This window comes from Crinia signifera, chromosome 2 (genome assembly GCF_055691185.1).
Source record: "Crinia signifera chromosome 2, ASM5569118v1, whole genome shotgun sequence".
Classification (NCBI taxonomy): Eukaryota; Metazoa; Chordata; class Amphibia; order Anura; family Myobatrachidae; genus Crinia; species Crinia signifera.
Genome location: NC_139218.1, coordinates 8,436,936 through 8,458,637, shown reverse-complemented (window position 1 = coordinate 8,458,637; position 21,702 = coordinate 8,436,936). Strand labels below are relative to the sequence as shown.

Sequence of the window (21,702 nt, the reverse complement as noted above, 5' to 3'; positions counted from 1 at the left end):
CGCTGCGCTCGCCACGCTTCGGGTTGGCGTTGATCGTGGGGTGGCGTTAAAAATTTGGGGGGACATTTAAGGGTTAATGGGCTCTGTAGCCCATTTAACATTGATTCCTATGGCCAAATCGGGTGGATTGAGGCATTTAACACTAAAATCGGGTACATCGCGGCTTTTAACATTGCTTCCTATGGGAAATCGGGAGCATCGCGTCGCGGGCATCGCGGGTACGTTTATGGCCGGCCGCGACGCGACCGACGCGATTTTTCAGGTTTAACATGGTTTTCAATGGGAAAATCGCGGGCATCGCGTCGGTCGCGTCGCGGGCAGGCATAAATGTACCCGCGATGCCCGCGACGGGCGCCGTTCTAGGTAAAGAGTACCTAGAATTTTTGTCTACTAATTGCGCTTCACTTAAAGGTTGCAGCTTTTTCAAAACACCAGGAACTTTCACCAAGTACCCAAAGATATATTCACAAGTATTTTTACAGTGTGTTCCAAAAAATAAGCGCCACCCAACAGTTAATCACACAGTGCGAGAATAATAAAATCACTTTCCTCCTAAGGATTTCAAAATTCTTTTTGTCCTTATCCTGAAAGAATTTTTGAGAAAAACAGAAAATAGTGCAATATTGTCTGTATCCAATGGTATTTTTATTCTGTCAAATTCACACTCACATGTGCCTTTGTTTTAAATAGGCGTATCATTCCATCCAAATGGAATTCAGACTCCTGGAATCTTTCATGATCCCACTGCAAATAACTCCAAAATGCAAAAACAGATGGTGCAATAACGTTTTTTAACAACACATATATTTATTCAAGAAATGCACTCACAATTTTAAAAGAATGCCTCTGAAGAAGGACTTCCTACAGTCCGAAAGCGCTCAGGCACAGGAGACTGCTTACTTTTTTTATGTCCAGAGAAAACGCCTATTGGTGAGACCAGACGGGGAAACACACGAACAGTAACCGGGACTGAACGAGTGCCCCCTCCATTACATCCTCTGGAACTTTACCTTGGAACTCTGGCTTCCCCTGGATACCATTATGTTATGGTGATATGCTTTTTAATTCTTTTAAAATTGTGAGTGCATTTCCTGAATAAATATATGTGTTGTTAAAAAACGTTATTGCACCATCTGTTTTTGCATTTTGGAGTTATTTGCAGTGGGATCATGAAAGATTCCAGGAGTCTGAATTCCATTTGGATGGAATGATACGCCTATTTAAAACAAAGGCACATGTGAGTGTGAATTTGACAGAATAAAAATACCATTGGATACAGACAATATTGCACTATTTTCAGTTTTTCTCAAAAATTCTTTCAGGATAAGGACAAAAAGAATTTTGAAATCCTTAGGAGGAAAGTGATTTTATTATTCTCGCACTGTGTGATTAACTGTTGGGTGGCGCTTATTTTTTGGAACACACTGTAAAAATACTTGTAACATTGGACCAGATGGATCACAGAGGGGGCCCATTACCCATGCCGGGCACACCACACATCATGGGGGCCCATCACCTATGCCGGGCAAACCACACATCATGCAGGCCCATCACCCATGCCAGGCACATCACACAAGGGGGCCCATCACCCATGCCGGGCACAACACACATGGGGGCCCATCACCCATGCTGCCCCATCACCCATGCCAGGCACAACACACATGCGGGTGCTATCCCCCCATCACACAAGCTGGGCCCATCACTGGGGGAGCTGAGTTCTGCACATCCTCCCCATGCAGTGGGGACTTAGCGATAATATAGGGATATGGGGGTAATTTGCTGTATGGAGGCACAGAGAACACATTACTTACTAGCCCCTGAAGACGAGAGGAACCTGCCATGAGAGGACCCCTTTCTGCTGGCGCACTACGAAGAGGAGGGGGAACTCCAAGTCATCAGAATTGGACATGACAAAGACACGGAGAGCATCCACCTGTAGGGAGGAGACCAGAGATTACCTGCCTGGGCCGAGGACCAATAACATAACACCTGAGGCTCTATGAGGCACACCTTATCTGTGCTATCGCTGCCGCATCCCCCTGTCTGTGCATCACCCTACCTGTGCATCACCCTATCTGTATATCGCTGCCGCATCTCCCTAAATGTGCTATCACCCTATCTGTGCTTTTGCTGCCGCATCCCCCCTATCTGTGCATCTCCCTATTTGTGCATCTCCCTATTTGTGCATCCCACTATCTGTGCATCTCCCTATTTGTGCATCCCCCCTATCTGTGCATCCCCCTATCTGTGCATCCCACTATCTGTGCATCCCCCTATCTGTGCATCCCCGCTATCTGTGCATCACCCTATCTGTGCATCCCCCTATCTGTGCATCACCCTATCTGTGCATCCCCCTATCTGTGCATCTCCCTATTTGTGCATCTCCCTATTTGTGCATCCCACTATCTGTGCATCTCCCTATTTGTGCATCTCCCTATTTGTGCATCCCCCCTATCTGTGCATCCCCCTATCTGTGCATCCCACTATCTGTGCATCCCCCTATCTGTGCATCCCCCCTATCTGTGCATCCCCCTATCTGTGCATCCCCCTATCTGTGCATCCCCCCTATCTGTGCATCCCCCTATCTGTACATCCCCCTATCTGTACATCTCCCTATCTGTGCATCCCCCTATCTGTGCATCCCTCCTATCTGTGCATCCCCCTATCTGTGCATCCCCCTATCTGTGCATCCCCGCTATCTGTGCATCACCCTATCTGTGCATCCCCCTATCTGTGCATCACCCTATCTGTGCATCCCCCTATCTGTGCATCTCCCTATTTGTGCATCTCCCTATTTGTGCATCCCACTATCTGTGCATCTCCCTATTTGTGCATCTCCCTATTTGTGCATCCCCCCTATCTGTGCATCCCCCTAACTGTGCATCCCACTATCTGTGCATCCCCCTATCTGTGCATCCCCCTATCTGTGCATCCCCCTATCTGTGCATCCCCCTATCTGTGCATCTCCCTATCTGTGCATCCCACTATCTGTGCATCCCCCTATCTGTGCATCACCCTATCTGTGCATCACCCTATCTGTGCATCACCCTATCTGTGCATCTCCCTATCTGTGCATCCCGCTATCTGTGCATCACCCTATCTGTGCATCCCCCTATCTGTGCATCTCCCTATCTGTGCATCTCCCTATCTGTGCATCCCCCTATCTGTGCATCACCCTATCTGTGCATCCCCCTATCTGTGCATCCCTCTATCTGTGCATCCCTCTATCTGTGCATCCCCCTATCTGTGCATCCCCCTATCTGTGCATCCCCCCTATCTGTGCATCCCCCTATCTGTGCATCCCCCTATCTGTACATCCCTCCTATCTGTACATCCCCCTATCTGTACATCCCTCCTATCTGTGCATCCCTCTATCTGTGCATCCCCCGATCTGTGCATCCCCCCTATCTGTGCATCCCCCTATCTGTGCATCCCCCTATCTGTGCATCCCCCCTATCTGTGCATCTCCCTATCTGTGCATCCCCCTATCTGTGCATCCCCCTATCTGTGCATCCCCCTATCTGTGCATCCCCCCTATCTGTGCATCACCCTATCTGTGCATCCCTCTATCTGTGCATCCCCCTATCTGTGCATCCCCCCTATCTGTACATCCCCCCTATCTGTGCATCCCCCCTATCTGTGCATCCCCCTATCTGTGCATCTCCCTATCTGTGCATCTCCCTATTTGTGCATCCCCCTATCTGTGCATCCCCCTATCTGTGCATCACCCTATCTGTGCATCCCCCTATCTGTGCATCCCTCTATCTGTGCATCCCTCTATCTGTGCATCCACCTATCTGTGCATCCCCCTATCTGTGCATCCCCCTATCTGTGCATCCCCCCTATCTGTGCATCCCCCTATCTGTGCATCCCCCTATCTGTACATCCCTCCTATCTGTACATCCCCCTATCTGTACATCCCTCCTATCTGTGCATCCCTCTATCTGTGCATCCCCCGAACTGTGCATCCCCCTATCTGTGCATCCCCCTATCTGTGCATCCCCCCTATCTGTGCATCTCCCTATCTGTGCATCCCCCTATCTGTGCATCCCCCTATCTGTGCATCCCCCCTATCTGTGCATCACCCTATCTGTGCATCCCTCTATCTGTGCATCCCCCTATCTGTGCATCCCCCTATCTGTGCATCCCCCTATCTGTGCATCCCCCCTATCTGTGCATCCCCCCTATCTGTGCATCCCCCCTATCTGTGCATCACCCTATCTGTGCATCCCCCCTATCTGTGCATCCCCCTATCTGTGCATCCCCCTATCTGTGCATCCCTCTATCTGTGCATCCCCCCTATCTGTGCATCACCCTACCTGTGCATCACCCTATCTGTGCATCCCCCGATCTGTGCATCCCCCCTATCTGTGCATCCCCCTATCTGTGCATCCCCCTATCTGTGCATCCCCCCTATCTGTGCATCCCCCCTATCTGTACATCCCCCCTATCTGTGCATCACCCTATCTGTGCATCCCCCTATCTGTGCATCCCCCTATCTGTACATTCCCCCACATCCCCTTATCTGTGCATCTCTCCAACCACATCCGAATCAGCCCCAGAGTGCGATACTGAACAAGCAGATTATCATAATGCATTATTATTAATAATAATAATTACACATAATACTTGACTGTAAACTCATCCAGCATGAAATGAGGCAATGCCAGTGTGTGGGCATCTGTCTGCATATAATAACACTAGGGGGAAGGATACATAACTATACCACAGTATTCTTCCATATCTGAAAGCTACACATACAGCCGGAGACGCTGGTTACTCATTTACTGCCCAGGTAATATTCCTAATCCCATCGTGCAGGTTTTTAAAACTGGGTTACAGCAATTCCCGCTGTCTGAATAATTAATATGAGTGGATGACAAGCATGAAGAAGGGGGGGGGGGGGGGGGGGGGGGGCGATGGGCTCAGCCCACTGGCTGCACTTATCATGGTAAAATGTTATTATCTCCCAGATAAGCGTCTGACGGTGTTCCAATGGTTAATCACTGCGAGGGATGCACACGACGGGCATCCTGCTTGTACCAGCAGCCTGGCAACTGGTCCTATGTGGATAAATCTCCATTATCCACCCAGGCTGCCTCCTGTGTTACCATGGTAACCACTTAGCCTGTTATTGATATGTGTCTGTGCATCCATCACGCAGGCCTTGCCGCCAGGCCCAAGAGCGCCCCTCATCCACCACTCGTCTCTTGGCGTCAGTCAGGGGCAGAAAACATAACAACAGCAGCCATACTTCTGTGTGGGGGGATTGTCAGTCCTGTCGTGGGTCAGTCCTATCGTGGGTCCGTCCTATAATGGGTCAGTCCTATCGTGGGTCAGTCCTATCGTGGGTTAGTACTGTTGTGGGTCAGTCCTGTCGTGGTTCAGTCCTGTCGTGGGTCAGTCCTATAATGGGTCAGTCCTATAATGGGTCAGTCCTATCGTGGGTCAGTCCTATCGTGGGTCAGTCCTATAGTGGGTTAGTACTGTTGTGGGTCAGTCCTGTCGTGGGTCAGTCCTGCCGTGGGTCAGTCCTGCCGTGGGTCAGTCCTGCCGTGGGTCAGTCCTGTCGTGGGTCAGTCCTGATGCAGGTGCGACTTTCTATGCAGCAGAATGACAAAAATATAACAGCATGCTAGGCTGGCACCATCTTGTGTACAGAGATGCCCACGTCTCCATACAAAGCCAGAAACATCAGGCATACTTTGGGCGGCCCATCGGACCAATCTTTTCAAACAAATTTGCATTGGATAACTAGGCCACACTCAGAAAATGGTGGCATCACACCTGCATTATTTTCTAGCCACCCCACATTACCTTCCCCAAATGCTGAATGTGCAGAATAATCTTCAGTGCGTCCTCCATTACAGCTTTGGCCAATGCGCAGTCGCAAAATATCGCACTGCATTGTCAGACAAAGACTTCCTGGACCCGGGTGTCTAGATATAACAGCCAGCCTGTGTCAGCATCCATGGATGCGATGGTTCTGAGGCTGCTTCCCCAGGCGCTACATTCGGATCTTGTAAGAACAATCAGGAGGTGTCTATATTCCACGTTTGAACTTTACTGACACGGAACTGCCCAGCAGTTTGCTTGCGCGGCCGTTTCCTTGCGCAGCCGGTTCCTCATACAATCTCTTTAAACGGACGCAGCCAACGCTGGTGGCCACATGTGAGAATATTACACCTTGGGCCTAATTCAATACTGCCCGCTAAGCAGCGGTTGTTTGCTTAATGACACCCGCCATACGTCCGAACGGCCGTTCCCCGCGCCACCAAATCCACTCGTCACATGTGAAACTGCACACACTGGGAAATCATTACATGGTGAGCGGCTGTTATCTGGGAGTGTCAGGTAATACGCAGGCGTGGCCAGGTGTGTGAGGGGAAGTCATGTGACATCAGCTCCGCCCCTGATCTGCCTGATTCTATCACAGCCGCTGAGTAAGTCCTGGGCTACGCACACACTGCACACACTGGGGAATCATTACATGGTGAGCGGCTGTTATCTGGGAGTGTCAGGTAATACGCAGGCGTGGCCAGGTGTGTGAGGGGAAGTCATGTGACATCAGCTCCGCCCCTGATCTGCCTGATTCTATCACAGCCGCTGAGTAAGTTCTGGGCTACGCACAGACTGCACACACTGGGGAATCAGTACATGGTGAGCGGCTGTTATCTGGGAGTGTCAGGGAATACGCAGGCGTGGCCAGGTGTGTGAGGGAAAGTCATGTGACATCAGCTCCGCCCCCTGATCAGCCTGATTCTATCACAGCCGCTGAGTAAGTCCTGGGCTACGCACACACTGCCCACACTGGGGAATCATTACATACTGAGCGGCTGTTATCTGGGAGTGTCAGGTAATACGCAGGCGTGGCCAGGTGTGTGAGGGGAAGTCATGTGACGTCAGCTCCGCCCCCGATCAGCCTGATTCTATCACAGCCGCTGAGTAAGTCCTGGGTTACGCACACACTGCACACACTGGGGAATCATTACATGGTGAGTGGCTGTTATCTGGGAGTGTCGGGGAATACGCAGGCGTGTGAGGGGAAGTCATGTGACGTCAGCTCCGCCCCCGATCAGCCTGATTCTATCACAGCCGCTGAGTAAGTCCTGGGCTACGCACAGACTGCACACACTGGGGAATCATTACATGGTGAGCGGCTGTTATCTGGGAGTGTCAGGGAATACGCAGGAGTGGCCAGGTGTGTGAGGGAAAGTCATGTGACATCAGCTCCGCCCCCGATCAGCCTGATTCTATCACAGCCGCTGAGTAAGTCCTGGGCTACACACAGACTGCACACACTGGGGAATCATTACATGGTGAGCAGCTTTTATCTGGGAGTGTCAGGTAATACGCAGGCATGGCCAGGTGTGTGAGGGAAAGTCATGTGACGTCAGCTCCGCCCCCGATCAGCCTGATTCTATCACAGCCGCTGAGTAAGTCCTGGGCTATGCACAGACTGCACACACTGGGGAATCATTACATGGTGAGCAGCTTTTATCTGGGAGTGTCAGATAATACGCAGGCATGGCCAGGTGTGTGAGGGAAAGTCATGTGACGTCAGCTCCGCCCCCGATCAGCCTGATTCTATCACAGCCGCTGAGTAAGTCCTGGGCTATGCACAGACTGCACACACTGGGGAATCATTACATGGTGAGCGGCTGTTATCTGGGAGTGTCAGGTAATACGCAGGCATGGCCAGGTGTGTGAGGGGAAGTCATGTGATGTCAGCTCCGCCCCCGATCAGCCTGATTCTATCACAGCCGCATCAGGACTTCCATCTCACGGCATGCCAGAGGGGCACAATTTACACTATATAGTGTTGCCTGCCCTCTCTATGAGCTTTATTCTAGTTCACTCTTTCTGACAAAATCCTTCTTAGATGGACAAAACCATGTGCACTGCAGGAGGGGCAGATGTAAAATGTGCAGAGAGAATTAGATTTGGTTGAGTTATTTTGTTTCTGTGCAGGGTAAATACTGACTGCTTTATTTTTACACTGCAATATAGATCTCACTTTGAAGTAAAACCCCACCCAAATCTAATTCTCTCTGCACAAGTTACATCTGCCCCACCTGCAGTGCACATGGTTTTGTCCATCTAAGAAGGATTTTGTCAGAAAGAGTGAACTAGAATAAGGCCCTATGTGGCTGCCAATATGCACTCACATGGGAGCGCGCATTGGCAGCGTATCGGGCTTGCAAGCCCTAAAAAAGCATGAGATTTGCATGCGATTTGGCTTCCGATGTTGCCTATATCGGGAACATCGGAAGCCAAATCTTACCGTGTGTACACACTATAAGTCCTGGGTTCCGCACAGACTGCACACACTGGGAAATCATTTACTGGTGAGCGGATTTGCAGCAAATAGCCGATCCAGCTAATTTTCGCAGGCCGTGCTAAGCAATTTGCAGGCTCGCACAGGGCGGGATATCACTCCTGCGGGGCAGCGTACACCTGATCGCTGGGCTCCATGAATGAACATCCCAGCGATCAGGTGTGAATAAGGCCCCATGTCCTGGAGATACTGGGATTGGTGGGAACATACAGCATAGTTCCCTGGCTCACTATGTAGCAGTGATAACGGAGGAACAGCTGCTGCAATGTCATCTAATAACTGATTGCGATACAATGACATCCTGCTTTATGTGATAATATGTAATCAGTCATGTGACCTGTGGGAACATAATAGAAGCCGCCGGTGTGCAGACACATTCCCGGTACCTGTCCTGTACAGCCAGCTGATAGTGCCCAGGGCAGAGGTGAGCAGTGCCACGCCTCACCCATATGGCAGATGTGCCCCCTGTGCTCACACGTCCCCAGGATGGGACTGCTATTCTTAGAAGCAGGTCAATGATTAACCAGGAATCTGGCAGATGAGCCTGGCATGCCCACGTCAGCCGGCTGGCACCAGAAGCTCACACACAAATACAGACGTCACACTATATTACCTGACAAAGTGACCCTTAGGGCGAGATAAAATGGAGAGTGATAAACAGCCAGCCAACCAGCTCCTAACTGCCACGTTACAGAGTAGGTTAGAAAAATGACAGTTGGGAGCGAATTGGTTGGTTGTTTATCGCTATTTAAGCTTAGTACATCTAGCCCCCCATTACTAATAGATTACGGTCCCATTTCTTACCAGTAACAAATATAACAATAAAAAAAACTCTAAGCGATTTATAGAAAAAAATGACATTTATCATTTTCAATGTTCCACTTTGGGGTGCAATCTGCTGGTGCGCAGAGAGGGAGTTACAGAGCGCCAAGGGCAGGTACCTGGGTCCGTGCCTCATGTATGAAGGTCTTGTCGGCCCATATACAGCTATGTACCCAGGACGATGTCTGTCCCTCGTTATACTAATTGCAGCCTGTTCTCTTCCAGTTCCTCGCTGTACACATAATATTATTTATGGAGACGATAAATATTTCTGTGAGGAGAAAGCTGCAGGTATGAGCAGGTGTACTCTCCCCACTCCCACAATGGCAGGTCCTGTGCTAATACTATAGGACCAGGGGCGAGATTTACTAAAGGGAAAATGCCGTAAAACCCCCGTTTTACGGCATTTTCCTATGTATCAATAAACGTCTGCAGCGTTTTTGCTAGGCAGGGTATCGCCACCTCTGGGTGGCGATACCCTATAGAAGCCTATAGGCTTCTTTCGCCGCCCGCCGTACGCACGCCCACCCCCTCCGTCCTCCTGTGATGATGATCATCTCCTCCCCCTGGTGTGACAGCCGGCAGGACATCCGGCTTCAGGGGGGAGGAGGAGACACAGGGGGACGCTGGCAGCCGCCGGGAGGTGACGGAGACCCCCGCAGCCAACATCACAGGTATCGCGGGGGTCTCCGTCACCGCAACCCGATGCTGGCCGCATATGTTAGTACATATGCGGCAGCATCGCGGCGGCTGCCGTGCGAAGGGCGGCGATGTATGTTAATACATCCCGCCCCAGGTCTGTTTCCAAAATGGAGAACAGCCCTGTTTTAGGTTTGTGCTGAACATGAGGTAACTCGGTGGTAGCTATCACCTGAGCTCTCTGCTGGGGGGAACAGAGATCAGGGAGCGACCGTGGCTCCACCGTTACCGTCGCTGTGTCCGGCTCAGAATAATAACGCAGGCCCCTAACGTGCTGAGGGGTAAAGCTCGCTATCAGAGTATTAGCATGGGCAATAAGTAATACTACCCTTCATAGGGCAGAGGTATCCAACACGCAGCCCAGGCATAAGGGGGAGAGGGCAGTGTGCTGCCTCGCTCCTGTTACAGCTAGAGCCTGGCACGCGGCCCGACCGAGGGTGAATCTGTAAACATCAGCTGGCTCCTCCGGTCCCGATGCCTTGCGCACCGCTTCATTCATTAAACCAATCAACTGTGACAATATCGCATAACCATTAAAACCACTTCCCCTTAACACCGGAAACCCGACCACCACTCGGTACAGTCTTGTATTCATACATTCCCCTTGTCCAACCAATGTATTAATAGATACCATGTATCATTAGAGGGGCCCATACATTCACCAATTGGTTGCATGCAATTTGTTTGCAATGTGGGCGGGGCCTTCCTGGGGGACAGGATCGCATGATGCATTGTATGCATTTTGCAGGCAATGTATCTCATGCGATCCAGGGCCGGATTAACAATGGGCCTGATGGAGCTACAGCTCCAGGCCCTCTCTCCAGGCCCAATTTGTAGCTGAGGGCCAGGGCTTTCCAACAAGCCCAGCCCCGCATCGCTAGCCCCCCGGGAACCGGAGATACCGCCAGGCAAACCTGGAACGTTTTCCCCATAGGATGACATGGGACCCGCTAATTCCAACCTCCACCAGGTTACGGCTGCCAGTTCCCCCTTCGGCATCACTGAAGCTCGATGTTGATCTCAGTCGAACCCAAATCGCTGGACCTTCAATCTGATACCTGGTCCATATGGGTTCATTGGTTCTAGAGATATTGCGGGTAAACCAAATTTTTTTTATATCTGAAATGTAATTTCATGGCTGTTCATGTTGTTGGAGGACAGATTTCTCTGGAACCAAACGGCCCAGTTTCACAGGACCAAAATCATTCGAAGCCTACATGTAAATGGGTCAGTTGGTTCTGAAGATATAGCTGGTTGTTTAAAGGGGGGCAGGGGTGGTTTTCTCTCCCCCTCACACCAGAAAATGCAGGGACTAGGCTGGTGTAAAAGGGGCCAGTCCGGGAATGTCCCTACATGATCCTGGGACCATATTCCCGGGTAAGTCCCTGCATTTTCTGGTGTAAAAGGGGTATTATTTCAAATAGCTGGGACATGCAGCTATGCCGGGCAGCCCCCTGCTCTCTGCCTGGCTGTCAATGGCTGTCATTTCTGCCCAGCGGCGGCTGTACCCCAGTTACCGCGAGCATGTTACCCCTTGGCAATGAGCATGTAATCACACATGGCAACGAGCATGGAACCCCTGGCAATGAGCATGGAACCCCTGGCAATGAACATGTAGGTAAGGAACACTTATGTAGCATAATTTTTAATAGGCATTATGGTGTTTGGCGTAATATGTAATGGAGATTATGGTGTGTGGCTTAAAATGTAATGGGCATTATGGTGTAAATTTTGAATGTGCGCCTTTGGCACGCAATGCCCCTATTTGTGAAGCATATTGTGCATTATTGCTCAATCTGTTTGGTATAGTGCAGGCATGTCCAAACTATGGCCCTCTAGCTGTTGTGAAACTGCAAGTCCCATCATGCATTGCCACAGTTTTGCTATTAGGGAATGCTAAAACTATGTCAAGGCATGCTGGGACGTGTAGTTTCACAACAGCTGGAAGGCCACTGTTTGGATATGCCTGGTATAGTGTGTATTTTGGCTCAATTCATGTGGCAAAATGTGAATTTTGCCTTAATCTGTGTGGCATAACATGAATTTTGACTCAATCTGTGTGCCATAGTGTGAATTTTGGCTCATTCCATGTGATATAATGTGCATTTTACTTATGCCAGCCCCTGCCTTTTCCAGGCATATATAATTAGTTAAACTATTTACACAAATACAGACACACCCATGAGCAGACCATTCAACCAGAACACTGGTCCCGCCCCCTAAATTATTAGATGCTGGCCACAACCCCTATTATTGTGCATAATAGGCCCTTGATCATTTTCAGCTCCAGGCCCATTTACACTTTATTCTGGCTCTGATGCGATCCTATTAGGGCTGAACGGGCTGCGACAAATCTTTTTTGGCACCAGTGAGATCTGCCATTGAGATGTGAGGTGCACAGGAGCGCGCATCGCCATCGCACCAAAACCACCTGCAATGTGCCAGTTTTCATGAGATCCGTCTCACCAATGTGTCGCAATAGCATGAAAGATGCCCATATCGCACCGGTGTAAGGGCCCCATTACAGTTATAAGGTGTTCGTACCTTCACATAGGCCAGAGAGATTTACTAGTTAACTTGCAGATGTACGTTTGTCAGTAACACATTTGTGATATCTAAAGCCGTGTGCTGGATGAACAATTACCCAAGCAATTAACAAATACATCCAGCACATGGGGAGGATAACTCAGATCAGTATGATGAATGTTGGGTATTACCTGGATGTGTGTGTGTGTATAGGTTGTATGTGTGTGTATGTGCGTGCGTAGGGTATATGTGTGTGTATAGGTTGTATGTGTGTCTGTGCATGCATAGGCTGTGTGTGTGTATAGGTTGTATGTGTGTGTGTGTATGCATTGGCTGTGTGTATAGGTTGTGTGTGTTTGTGTATGCTCCTTTGTGTAAGTCCTTTCAGTAGTCTAGCCGAGAGGTGAGATCCTTCTGTACACAATCATTCTATATAAAGATCACAGTATTGTGCGGTAATAAGCCCCACCTGAGGTGGATGGGGATCACTGAACAGACCCGGTTCCTTTATAGCTGCGCAGCGGCAGGTGAATGCTAATCACGCAGTATGGGGGCCAGTAACATAAACCCACCAATTACAGCAAAGCTGACCTTCCAGCAAGTCCTGTAATAATATGTCATCTACTGGGTCTATTGTTCCATAATTATCCCACTCGGCCACATACACACAATTCACAATGTCGCTTTATATCTTTATCTTAAACTGCTTTATTTTTCTAACATTTAGGACCAGATGTACTAAGCTTCAAATGGTGATAAAATGGAGAGTGATAAACAGCCAGCCAATTAGGTTCTCACTGCCATGTTACAGGTTGGGTTTTAAAATGACAGTTAGGAGCCAATTGGCTGGTTATTTATCACTCTCCATGACTTTTTGAAGCTAGATACATCTGGCCCTTAAGGGGCCTACAAATGTAGCGAGACAGGAGATGGGCCTTGTGAGTGATGCTCAGAACAATCAGATCGCTCAGCACAAAGCACTGCACAGTGCTGTGCGGCTGAGCGATCTGTCAGGCGTCCCCGTTGATTAATTTGATTTATCGCACATGTAGTAACTAATTGCAGTAAAATTCCTGTTTTAAAAATCGCACATTCAAAATCGCATTGCCCGGTGCTGGTCTTAAATAGGGGGATCCCAGTTTTCCCCTGTATTCGGTACACTAAGACCGGATCAATGAGCCTGGGGCTGGTTTTGCACAAGAGGGGGGGGGGACCCCACTCCGTTTTTTGTTAAAGGTTTACACAAATCCGCACACTCCCATGTCTAAATATTTGCGCCCTATTACATTTTGTCCCATCTCTGCATTGTAAGACCATCTATGATGTTTTTAGTACATGCACTGGAATACAACTCCCGGGAATGCCATAGTAACCGGCACTGCGGTGAGGCTGGATGTGGTTAATGATTTATCTGTCATTAGCTGTGTTCTGTTAATCAGCAGCTGCAGCCACAAACAATCTGCGATAACAATATGCCCTGAAACACATGTGTCCGCGCAGGAAGCGGTGCCCCTGGTGGCAGGTTCTGGGTGATAGGTCGACAGTCAGTAGTCAACAGACAACATATATTCAACATGTGGTACAAAAGGTTGACAGGTCAAAAGGTCGATGGTTAAGGTTGACAGATATGAAAATTTAACAGTTTCAAATGGTAGAAACATGTTTGTTTGTTTTTTCACATGGGCACAAATGCAATCCAGATCTGCTGCCATAGCTGCCCATATGTTACTCGGGAGACTGGGCACAAGCCAAGCTACGGATGGCTCAGACATGCTGAGTGGGCATTGCAGGGTATGCTGAGTGGACATTGCAGGGTATGCTGAGTGGGCATTGCAGGGTATGCTGAGTGGGCATTGTAGGGTATGCTGAGTGGGCATTGCAGGGTATGCTGAGTGGGCATTGCAGGCTGATGACACTGTGATGTGAGTGATTAGCGCCCGGTATGTGGACATGAGCGATAATCGTCCACATCAGCCGGTGACACTGTGATGTGAGTGATTAACGTCCGGTATGTGGACATGAGGGATAATTGTCCACATCAGCCGGTGACACTGTGATATGAGTGATTAACGTCCGGTATGTGGACATGAGGGATAATTGTCCACATCAGCCGGTGACACTGTGATGTGAATGATTAGCGTCTGGTGTACAGACATGAGCGATAATCTTCTCCATCAGCCGGTGACACTGTGATGTGAATGATTAGCGTTCGGTATGTGGACATGAGCGATAATCTTCCCCATCAGCCGGTGACACTGTGATGTGAGTGATTAACGTCCGGTATGTGGACATGAGCGATAATCATCCACATCAGCCGGTGACACTGTGATGTGAGTGATTAACGTCCGGTATGTGGACATGAGCGATAATCTTCCCCATCAGCCAATGACACTGTGATGTGAGTGATTAGCGTCCGGTGTACAGACATGAACGATAATCGTCTACATCAGCCGGTGACACTGTGATGTGAGTGATTAGCGTCCGGTGTACAGACATGAACGATAATCGTCTACATCAGCCGGTGACACCGTGATGTGAGTGATTAGCGTCCGGTGTACAGACATGAGCGATAATCATCTACATCAGCCGGTGACACCGTGATGTGAGTGATTAGCTGTACAGACATGAGCGATAATCGTCCTCAGCATGAAACGACTGACTGGGCTGGATTGCTAATTATTAAACCTATCCGATCATCCCGACCACCTGCAGGAGAACATATGGACATTTGTTGTCCGGCTGCCCTGGTCAGATGGACAGCACAGGTTTTCTGCATTGTGTATAACTGTGGGCGATGTTCAGGCTCCCAGCACTGCACGGTCCAGATAGATGTTTAGCACTAAGCGTTATTGATCAGTATCACACTGGGGATTCCCATGCGGCTGCAGTTACAGGATACCACTGCTGGAGATTAATCCACTAAGAAATGTATCAGGTGTAATGTACTATACCATTATACCATAGATTGCAGCTTTGGCCCTGGCTGGATAAGGATGTGTGTATACATAGTCTCATCGTTCAACATTATGGGGATGAGAGGTCTGCGTATACACAGATGCTTCTTATGTACACAGTGTACAGCAATAACAGGGATAGGAAATACACAGTGCAGAATATGGAGCACAGATGTGTAATACAAGACACACGCCATGGTCTGTAATGCCCACTGCTCATCCAGCATCATACAAGATCGCTTTAATCGTTATATATATATATATATATTATATATACCCCTTCCTGTGATCCCTACACCAGGAGAACCATTGTACGTCACTGATCCCTACACTCTATCCTCTGTGCTGGCCTCCCTGTGATCCATGCACATGTAGACCCCTTAATAGTGTACTGTGACCCTCACAAGGCTCGCGGGCTTCGGACAGTCCACGAGGATAGTAAAGCATGATTCTAAAAACATGGAAAAAAATCTATGTATATAGCCTCCCGCTACCCATACGGTCTCTCTAGGTTGGTGTATATGACCCCCTGAGATGGTCTATATGGTCTCCTTCTACCCATACAGCCTCTCTAGGTTGGTGTATATGACCCCCTGAGATGGTCTATATGGTCTCCTTCTACCCATATGGCCTCTGTAGGTTGGTGTATATGACCCCCTGAGATGGTCTATATGGTCTCCTTCTACCCATACAGTCTCTCTAGGTTGGTGTATATGACCACTGAGATGGTCTATATGGTCTCCTTCTACCCATACGGTCTATCTAGGTTGGTGTATATGACCACTGAGATGGTCTATATGGTCTCCTTCTACCCATACAGTCTATCTAGGTTGGTGTATATGACCACTGAGATGGTATATATGGTCTCCTTCTACCCATACAGTCTCTATAGGTTGGTGTATATGACCCCCTGAGATGGTCTATATGGTCTCCTTCTACCCATACAGTCTCTCTAGGTTGGTGTATATGACCACTGAGATGGTCTATATGGTCTCCTTCTACCCATACGGTCTATCTAGGTTGGTGTATATGACCACTGAGATGGTCTATATGGTCTCCTTCTACCCATATGGTCTCTCTAGGTGGGTGTATATGATCCCTGAGATGGTTTATATGGTCTCCTTCTACCCATATGGTCTCTGTAGCTTGGTGTATATGATCCCTGAGATGGTCTATATGGTCTCCTTCTACCCATATGGCCTCTGTAGGTTGGTGTATATGACCCCCTGAGATGGTCTATATGGTCTCCTTCTACTCATACAGCCTCTCTAGGTTGGTGTATATGACCACTGAGATGGTCTATATGGTCTCCTTCTACCCATACGGTCTATCTAGGTTGGTGTATATGACCACTGAGATGGTATATATGGTCTCCTTCTACCCATACAGTCTCTCTAGGTTGGTGTATATGACCCTTTGAGATGGTCTATATGGTCTCCTTCTACCCATACAGTCTTTCTTGGTTGGTGTATATGACCACTGAGATGGTCTATATGGTCTCCTTCTACCCATACGGTCTATCTAGGTTGGTGTATATGACCACTGAGATGGTCTATATGGTCTCCTTCTACCCATATGGTCTCTGTAGCTTGGTGTATATGACCCCTGAGATGGTCTATATGGTCTCCTTCTACCCATATGGTCTCTGTAGCTTGGTGTATATGACCCTTTGAGATGGTCTATATGGTCTCCTTCTACCCATACAGTCTTTTTAGGTTGGTGTATATGACCACTGAGATGGTCTATATGGTCTCCTTCTACCCATACGGTCTATCTAGGTTGGTGTATATGACCACTGAGATGGTCTATATGGTCTCCTTCTACCCATATGGTCTCTGTAGCTTGGTGTATATGACCCCTGAGATGGTCTATATGGTCTCCTTCTACCCATATGGTCTCTGTAGCTTGGTGTATATGATCCCTGAGATGGTATATATGGTCTCCTTCTACCCATACGGTCTCTCTAGGTTGGTGTATACGACCACTGAGATGGTCTATATGGTCTCCTTCTACCTATATGGTCTCTCTAGGTTGGTTTATATGACCCCCTGAGATGGTCTATATGGTCTCCTTCTACCCATACGGTCTATCTAGGTGGGTGTATATGATCCCTGAGATGGTCTATATGGTCTCCTTCTACCCATACGGTCTCTCTAGGTTGGTGTATACGACCCCTGAGATGGTCTATATGGTCTCCTTCTACCCATACGGTCTCTCTAGGTGGGTGTATATGATCCCTGAGATGGTCTATATGGTCTCCTTCTACCCATACGGTCTCTCTAGGTTGGTGTATATGACCCCCTGAGATGGTCTATATGGTCTCCTTCTACCCATACAGTCTCTGTAGGTGGGTGTATATGATCCCTGAGATGGTCTATATGGTCTCCTTCTATCCAAACAGTCTCTGTAGGTTGGTGTATATGACACCTGAGATGGTTTATATGGTCTCCTTCTACCCATACGGTCTCTGTAGGTTAGTGTATACTACCCCTGAGATGGTCTATATGGTCTCCTTCTACCCATACGGTCTCTGTAGGTTGATGTATATGACACCTGAGATGGTCTATATGGTCTCCTTCTACCCATACGGTCTCTGTAGGTTGATGTATATGACACCTGAGATGGTCTATATGGTCTCCTTCTAGTATACCAACCCCATGAATCTCAACTGTTCCACTGCCCGACAGTCGAGATACCGACCAACTATTCTTCCTCGTGGGGCCTATGAGCCCCATAGAGGGAGAAAAGAACCTGTGGTGACTGCAGCGAGCTACCGAGTCCACAGCGTGGCGAGCACATGAGACTCCCCTCCTACCTACTTTGGAATATCGGCTGCCGAGATCCCAAATATTGGCATTGTCATAGCACACCCACCATGGTAACATGACAAACAGGGCCGGGAACCAGCTGCTATCCCTTGCACATGCACACGCGTGTTCAGTATACAATTACAAAGCGGCAGTTGGGGTCCAATAACATAAGTGGGACCCACCCTGTATATTACATTATTAGTGCCGCTGCCAATTCTGAACAAACCCGTGAGATCCTGCCGCCAGGAACAGAAATCTCCACCGCTTCTTTGTGGGGGAGAGCAGGTGCCTCAGACTCAGGTTCTGAGGCTCCTGCACCTCTCCGAGGCACCAGCTCTCCCCCCAATGGAGCAACGGTGGTATTCCGGGCACGTGCTGGCATGGTTCCGCCAACAGACAGAGCGTCAGCGCCAGGCTACGAGACAGAAGTATTCCAGGTCCCTGTTACATTTAAACCTTATAAAGTACGTCCTACCCCCGCCAAATCGGCGCCATCACTGTCCGCTACATATGTCACTCATCACCCACTATCCGGCAATCTGCTGATGAGCAATAACACCCAGCATGCCCCACTGGCTGCCATAATGGAGACTGCAGTGCAGTGAAAGCTAATTCAAACCCACAGGTCCTATGTGTGTAACGCTGGGTACACACCTGCAGATATATCTGTCCAATCTGTCTGGTGGGAATATATGGAAGCATATGACAATCAGCCATCCGCTCCCAAACGCTGGAAAATGGACAAAAAACTATTTCTCATATAAATATGTTACATCAAATGGCTTCATCTACTTTGTGCGAATGACGCCTTTCCTACCTTGCCGGGCACGCTGGTGTAGTTGAAGGCGTAGACTTCTTCGATGTCCCTGTCGATACTCCCGGAGTAGCGTGTGCCAAACTGCGCGGGTTTCATATCTGTCGGCCTGCTCACGGCTCTGGCGAACCTTCCTGCCATGAGAGGGACCAGCAGACACTGGCAGAGACAGAAGGTTAGTCCCACCGGTCCCATCTCTCCACGAGGTCCTGTCCTATGGAGACGGTGCTCTCAATCCATCAGACGGCCTCTCCGCATGGGCCGGAGCGCTGTGAGGTCTGAATACTATGTCTGCACCGATGCTGGAGCAATGTGAGGTCTGAATACTATGTCTGCACCGATGCTGGAGCAATGTGAGGTCTGAATACTATGTCTCCACTGATGCTGGAGCAATGTGAGGTCTGAATACTATGTCTGCACCGATGCTGGAGCAATGTGAGGTCTGTATACTATGTCCGCACCGATGCCGGAGCGTTGTGAGGTCTGTATACTATGTCCGCACCGATGCTGGAGCAATGTGAGGTTTGTATACTATGTCCGCATGGGCTGGAGTGCTGTGAGGTCTGAATACTATGTCCGCACCGATGCCAGAGCAATGTGAGGCCTGTATACTATGTCTGCATGGATCGGAGCGCTGTGAGGTCTGAATACTATGTCCACACCGATGCCGTCGCGTTGTAAGGTCTGAATACTATGTCCGCACCGATGCTGGAACGTTGTGAGGTCTGAATACTATGTCTGCACCGATGCTGGAGCGTTGTAAGGTCTGAATGCTATGTCCGGACCGATGCTGGAACGTTGTGAGGTCTGAATACTATGTCCGCACCGATGCCAGAGCGATGTGAGGTCTGTATACTATGTCCGCACCGATGCCAGAGTGATGTGAGGTCTGTATACTATGTCCACATCGATGCCGGAGCAATGTGAGGCCTGTATACTATGTCCGCATGGGCCGGAACGCTGTGAGGTCTGAATACTATGTCTGCACCAATGCCGGAGCGTTGTAAGGTCTGTATACTATGTCTGCACCGATGCCAGAGGGTGTGAGGTCTGTATACAATGTCCGCATGGGCTGGAGCGCTGTGAGGTCGGAATACTATGTCCGCACCGATGCCAGAGCGATGTGAGGTCTGTATACTATGTCTGCACCGATGCCAGAGGGTGTGAGGTCTGTATACTATGTCCGCATGGGCTGGAGCGATGTGAGGTCTGTATACTATGTCCGCATGGACCGGAGCAGTGTGTGGGCAATGCTGACCCGCAGTAGTCAGTATATGGCCTGTATACTATGTCCACACCGATGCCAGGCTGTCCTACAAGGGAAAACAGAAATAGCCCATCAGATAGTAGAGACCGTGGGATATCTATCTATCTATCTATCTATCTATCTATCTATCTATCTTTCTATCTATCTATCTATCTATCTATCTATCTCTCCATATATCCATTATTCATATATCTATAGCTATCTATCTATCTATCTATCTATCTATCTATCTATCTATCCCTCCATCTATCTATTATTCATATATCTATAGCTATCTATCTATCTATCTATCTATCTATCTATCTATCTTCCATTGATCAATCTATCTAATATCTATCTACCGGTACACTAGAGACTGGCACATAGAAGACAGTTAATGCAGCTACTACAATAATACATAGGGAATGGGAGGAATCGGTGGATTACATCTCTCTCTCTCTCCCCCTACCTACCTACCTACAGGCCCCCGTACCCTCCTACTGTGCGGTAGGTATCACAAGTTATACCTCAGTTAGCGACTGACAATCACATGCAGGTTGGACACTTTTCCTGCGAATGATCGCTTCAATCGTATGACAAGAGCCCAAACTGCATGTCAATTGCCCTAGTGAATTGGCGGCAGGATCGCACACAAAACATTGCATCGTTCCTTTTGCATGCGATGTATCGTACGCGCTGTCAATGACTGCCACTTTATCCGACATGTGGCAGCCATGGCGATCTCTAGATCCGATCTGATGTGCATGGGACCGCTCATCGGATCCGGAGGTAAAACACATACGATATGGCGCTTTTTGCGCGATTTATTTGCCCATTGGGTTGAAACCATGTGAAAATGCCCTATCGTATATGTGTTAGTGGCCCCAACATTGATCAATCTCTCTCATATCTATCTATAGACATTGCTCATACAGAGATCCAGTAACTGCAGATACAACAATGATACATAGAGAATGGGAGCAATCAGTGCTGAGATGTATTTACCTGCTGCTGGGGTGTCAGGGTGATGCCTTGTCCCCCTCTGTCCTGCTGGGGTATCAGGGTGATGCCTTGTTCTCCTTGGTTCTGCTGGTGGCCTCAGAGCTGCTGTCACTATCACCCATCTCCAGTGCACCTAGAGAGAATTACACACACACACCACTGGCTGCAGAGAGCAGGCACCAGCAGAGGGCCCTCCCTCTCTGGCCTCTGATTGGATGTCCTGGACAGAGAAGGGACCGAGTAGGGACAGGTGACCAATCACACAGCAATAATCTGCATTTATCTCATTTTTTTATTCTAAAGCATAAAGGGTCAGGTGCAGAAGCTGCAGCAGGTGGACTATGGCGCCACCTGGTGCTGGATTATGGCACTGCTCCATTCATTTACAGAATTACAAATAGATTATCTGAAATAATTTTGCATCTATTACATTTACAATTATTTGTCTAGTGGTGTAACTAGGACTTAGTAAAGGGGCCACGGAGGAGCCA

The 21,702-nt window shown here is 48.8% G+C and overlaps 1 protein-coding gene across 1 annotated transcript in view; it reads right to left on the bottom strand.

Annotated features, from left to right (window-relative positions):
* SIDT1 (SID1 transmembrane family member 1) overlaps positions 1–21,433 on the bottom strand; it is a 53,480-nt gene extending 32,047 nt beyond the window's left edge. Inside the window, exons 1-3 of the mRNA XM_083170647.1 lie at positions 21,215–21,433; positions 18,967–20,276; positions 1,812–1,933 (exon numbers count right to left, since the gene is read on the bottom strand). Coding sequence (XP_083026773.1) covers positions 1,812–1,933; positions 18,967–19,158 — 314 coding nt within the window. The 5' untranslated portion in view covers positions 19,159–20,276; positions 21,215–21,433. The remainder of the gene's footprint in view (positions 1–1,811; positions 1,934–18,966; positions 20,277–21,214) is intronic.
* Between the last annotated feature and the right edge of the window lie 269 nt (positions 21,434–21,702).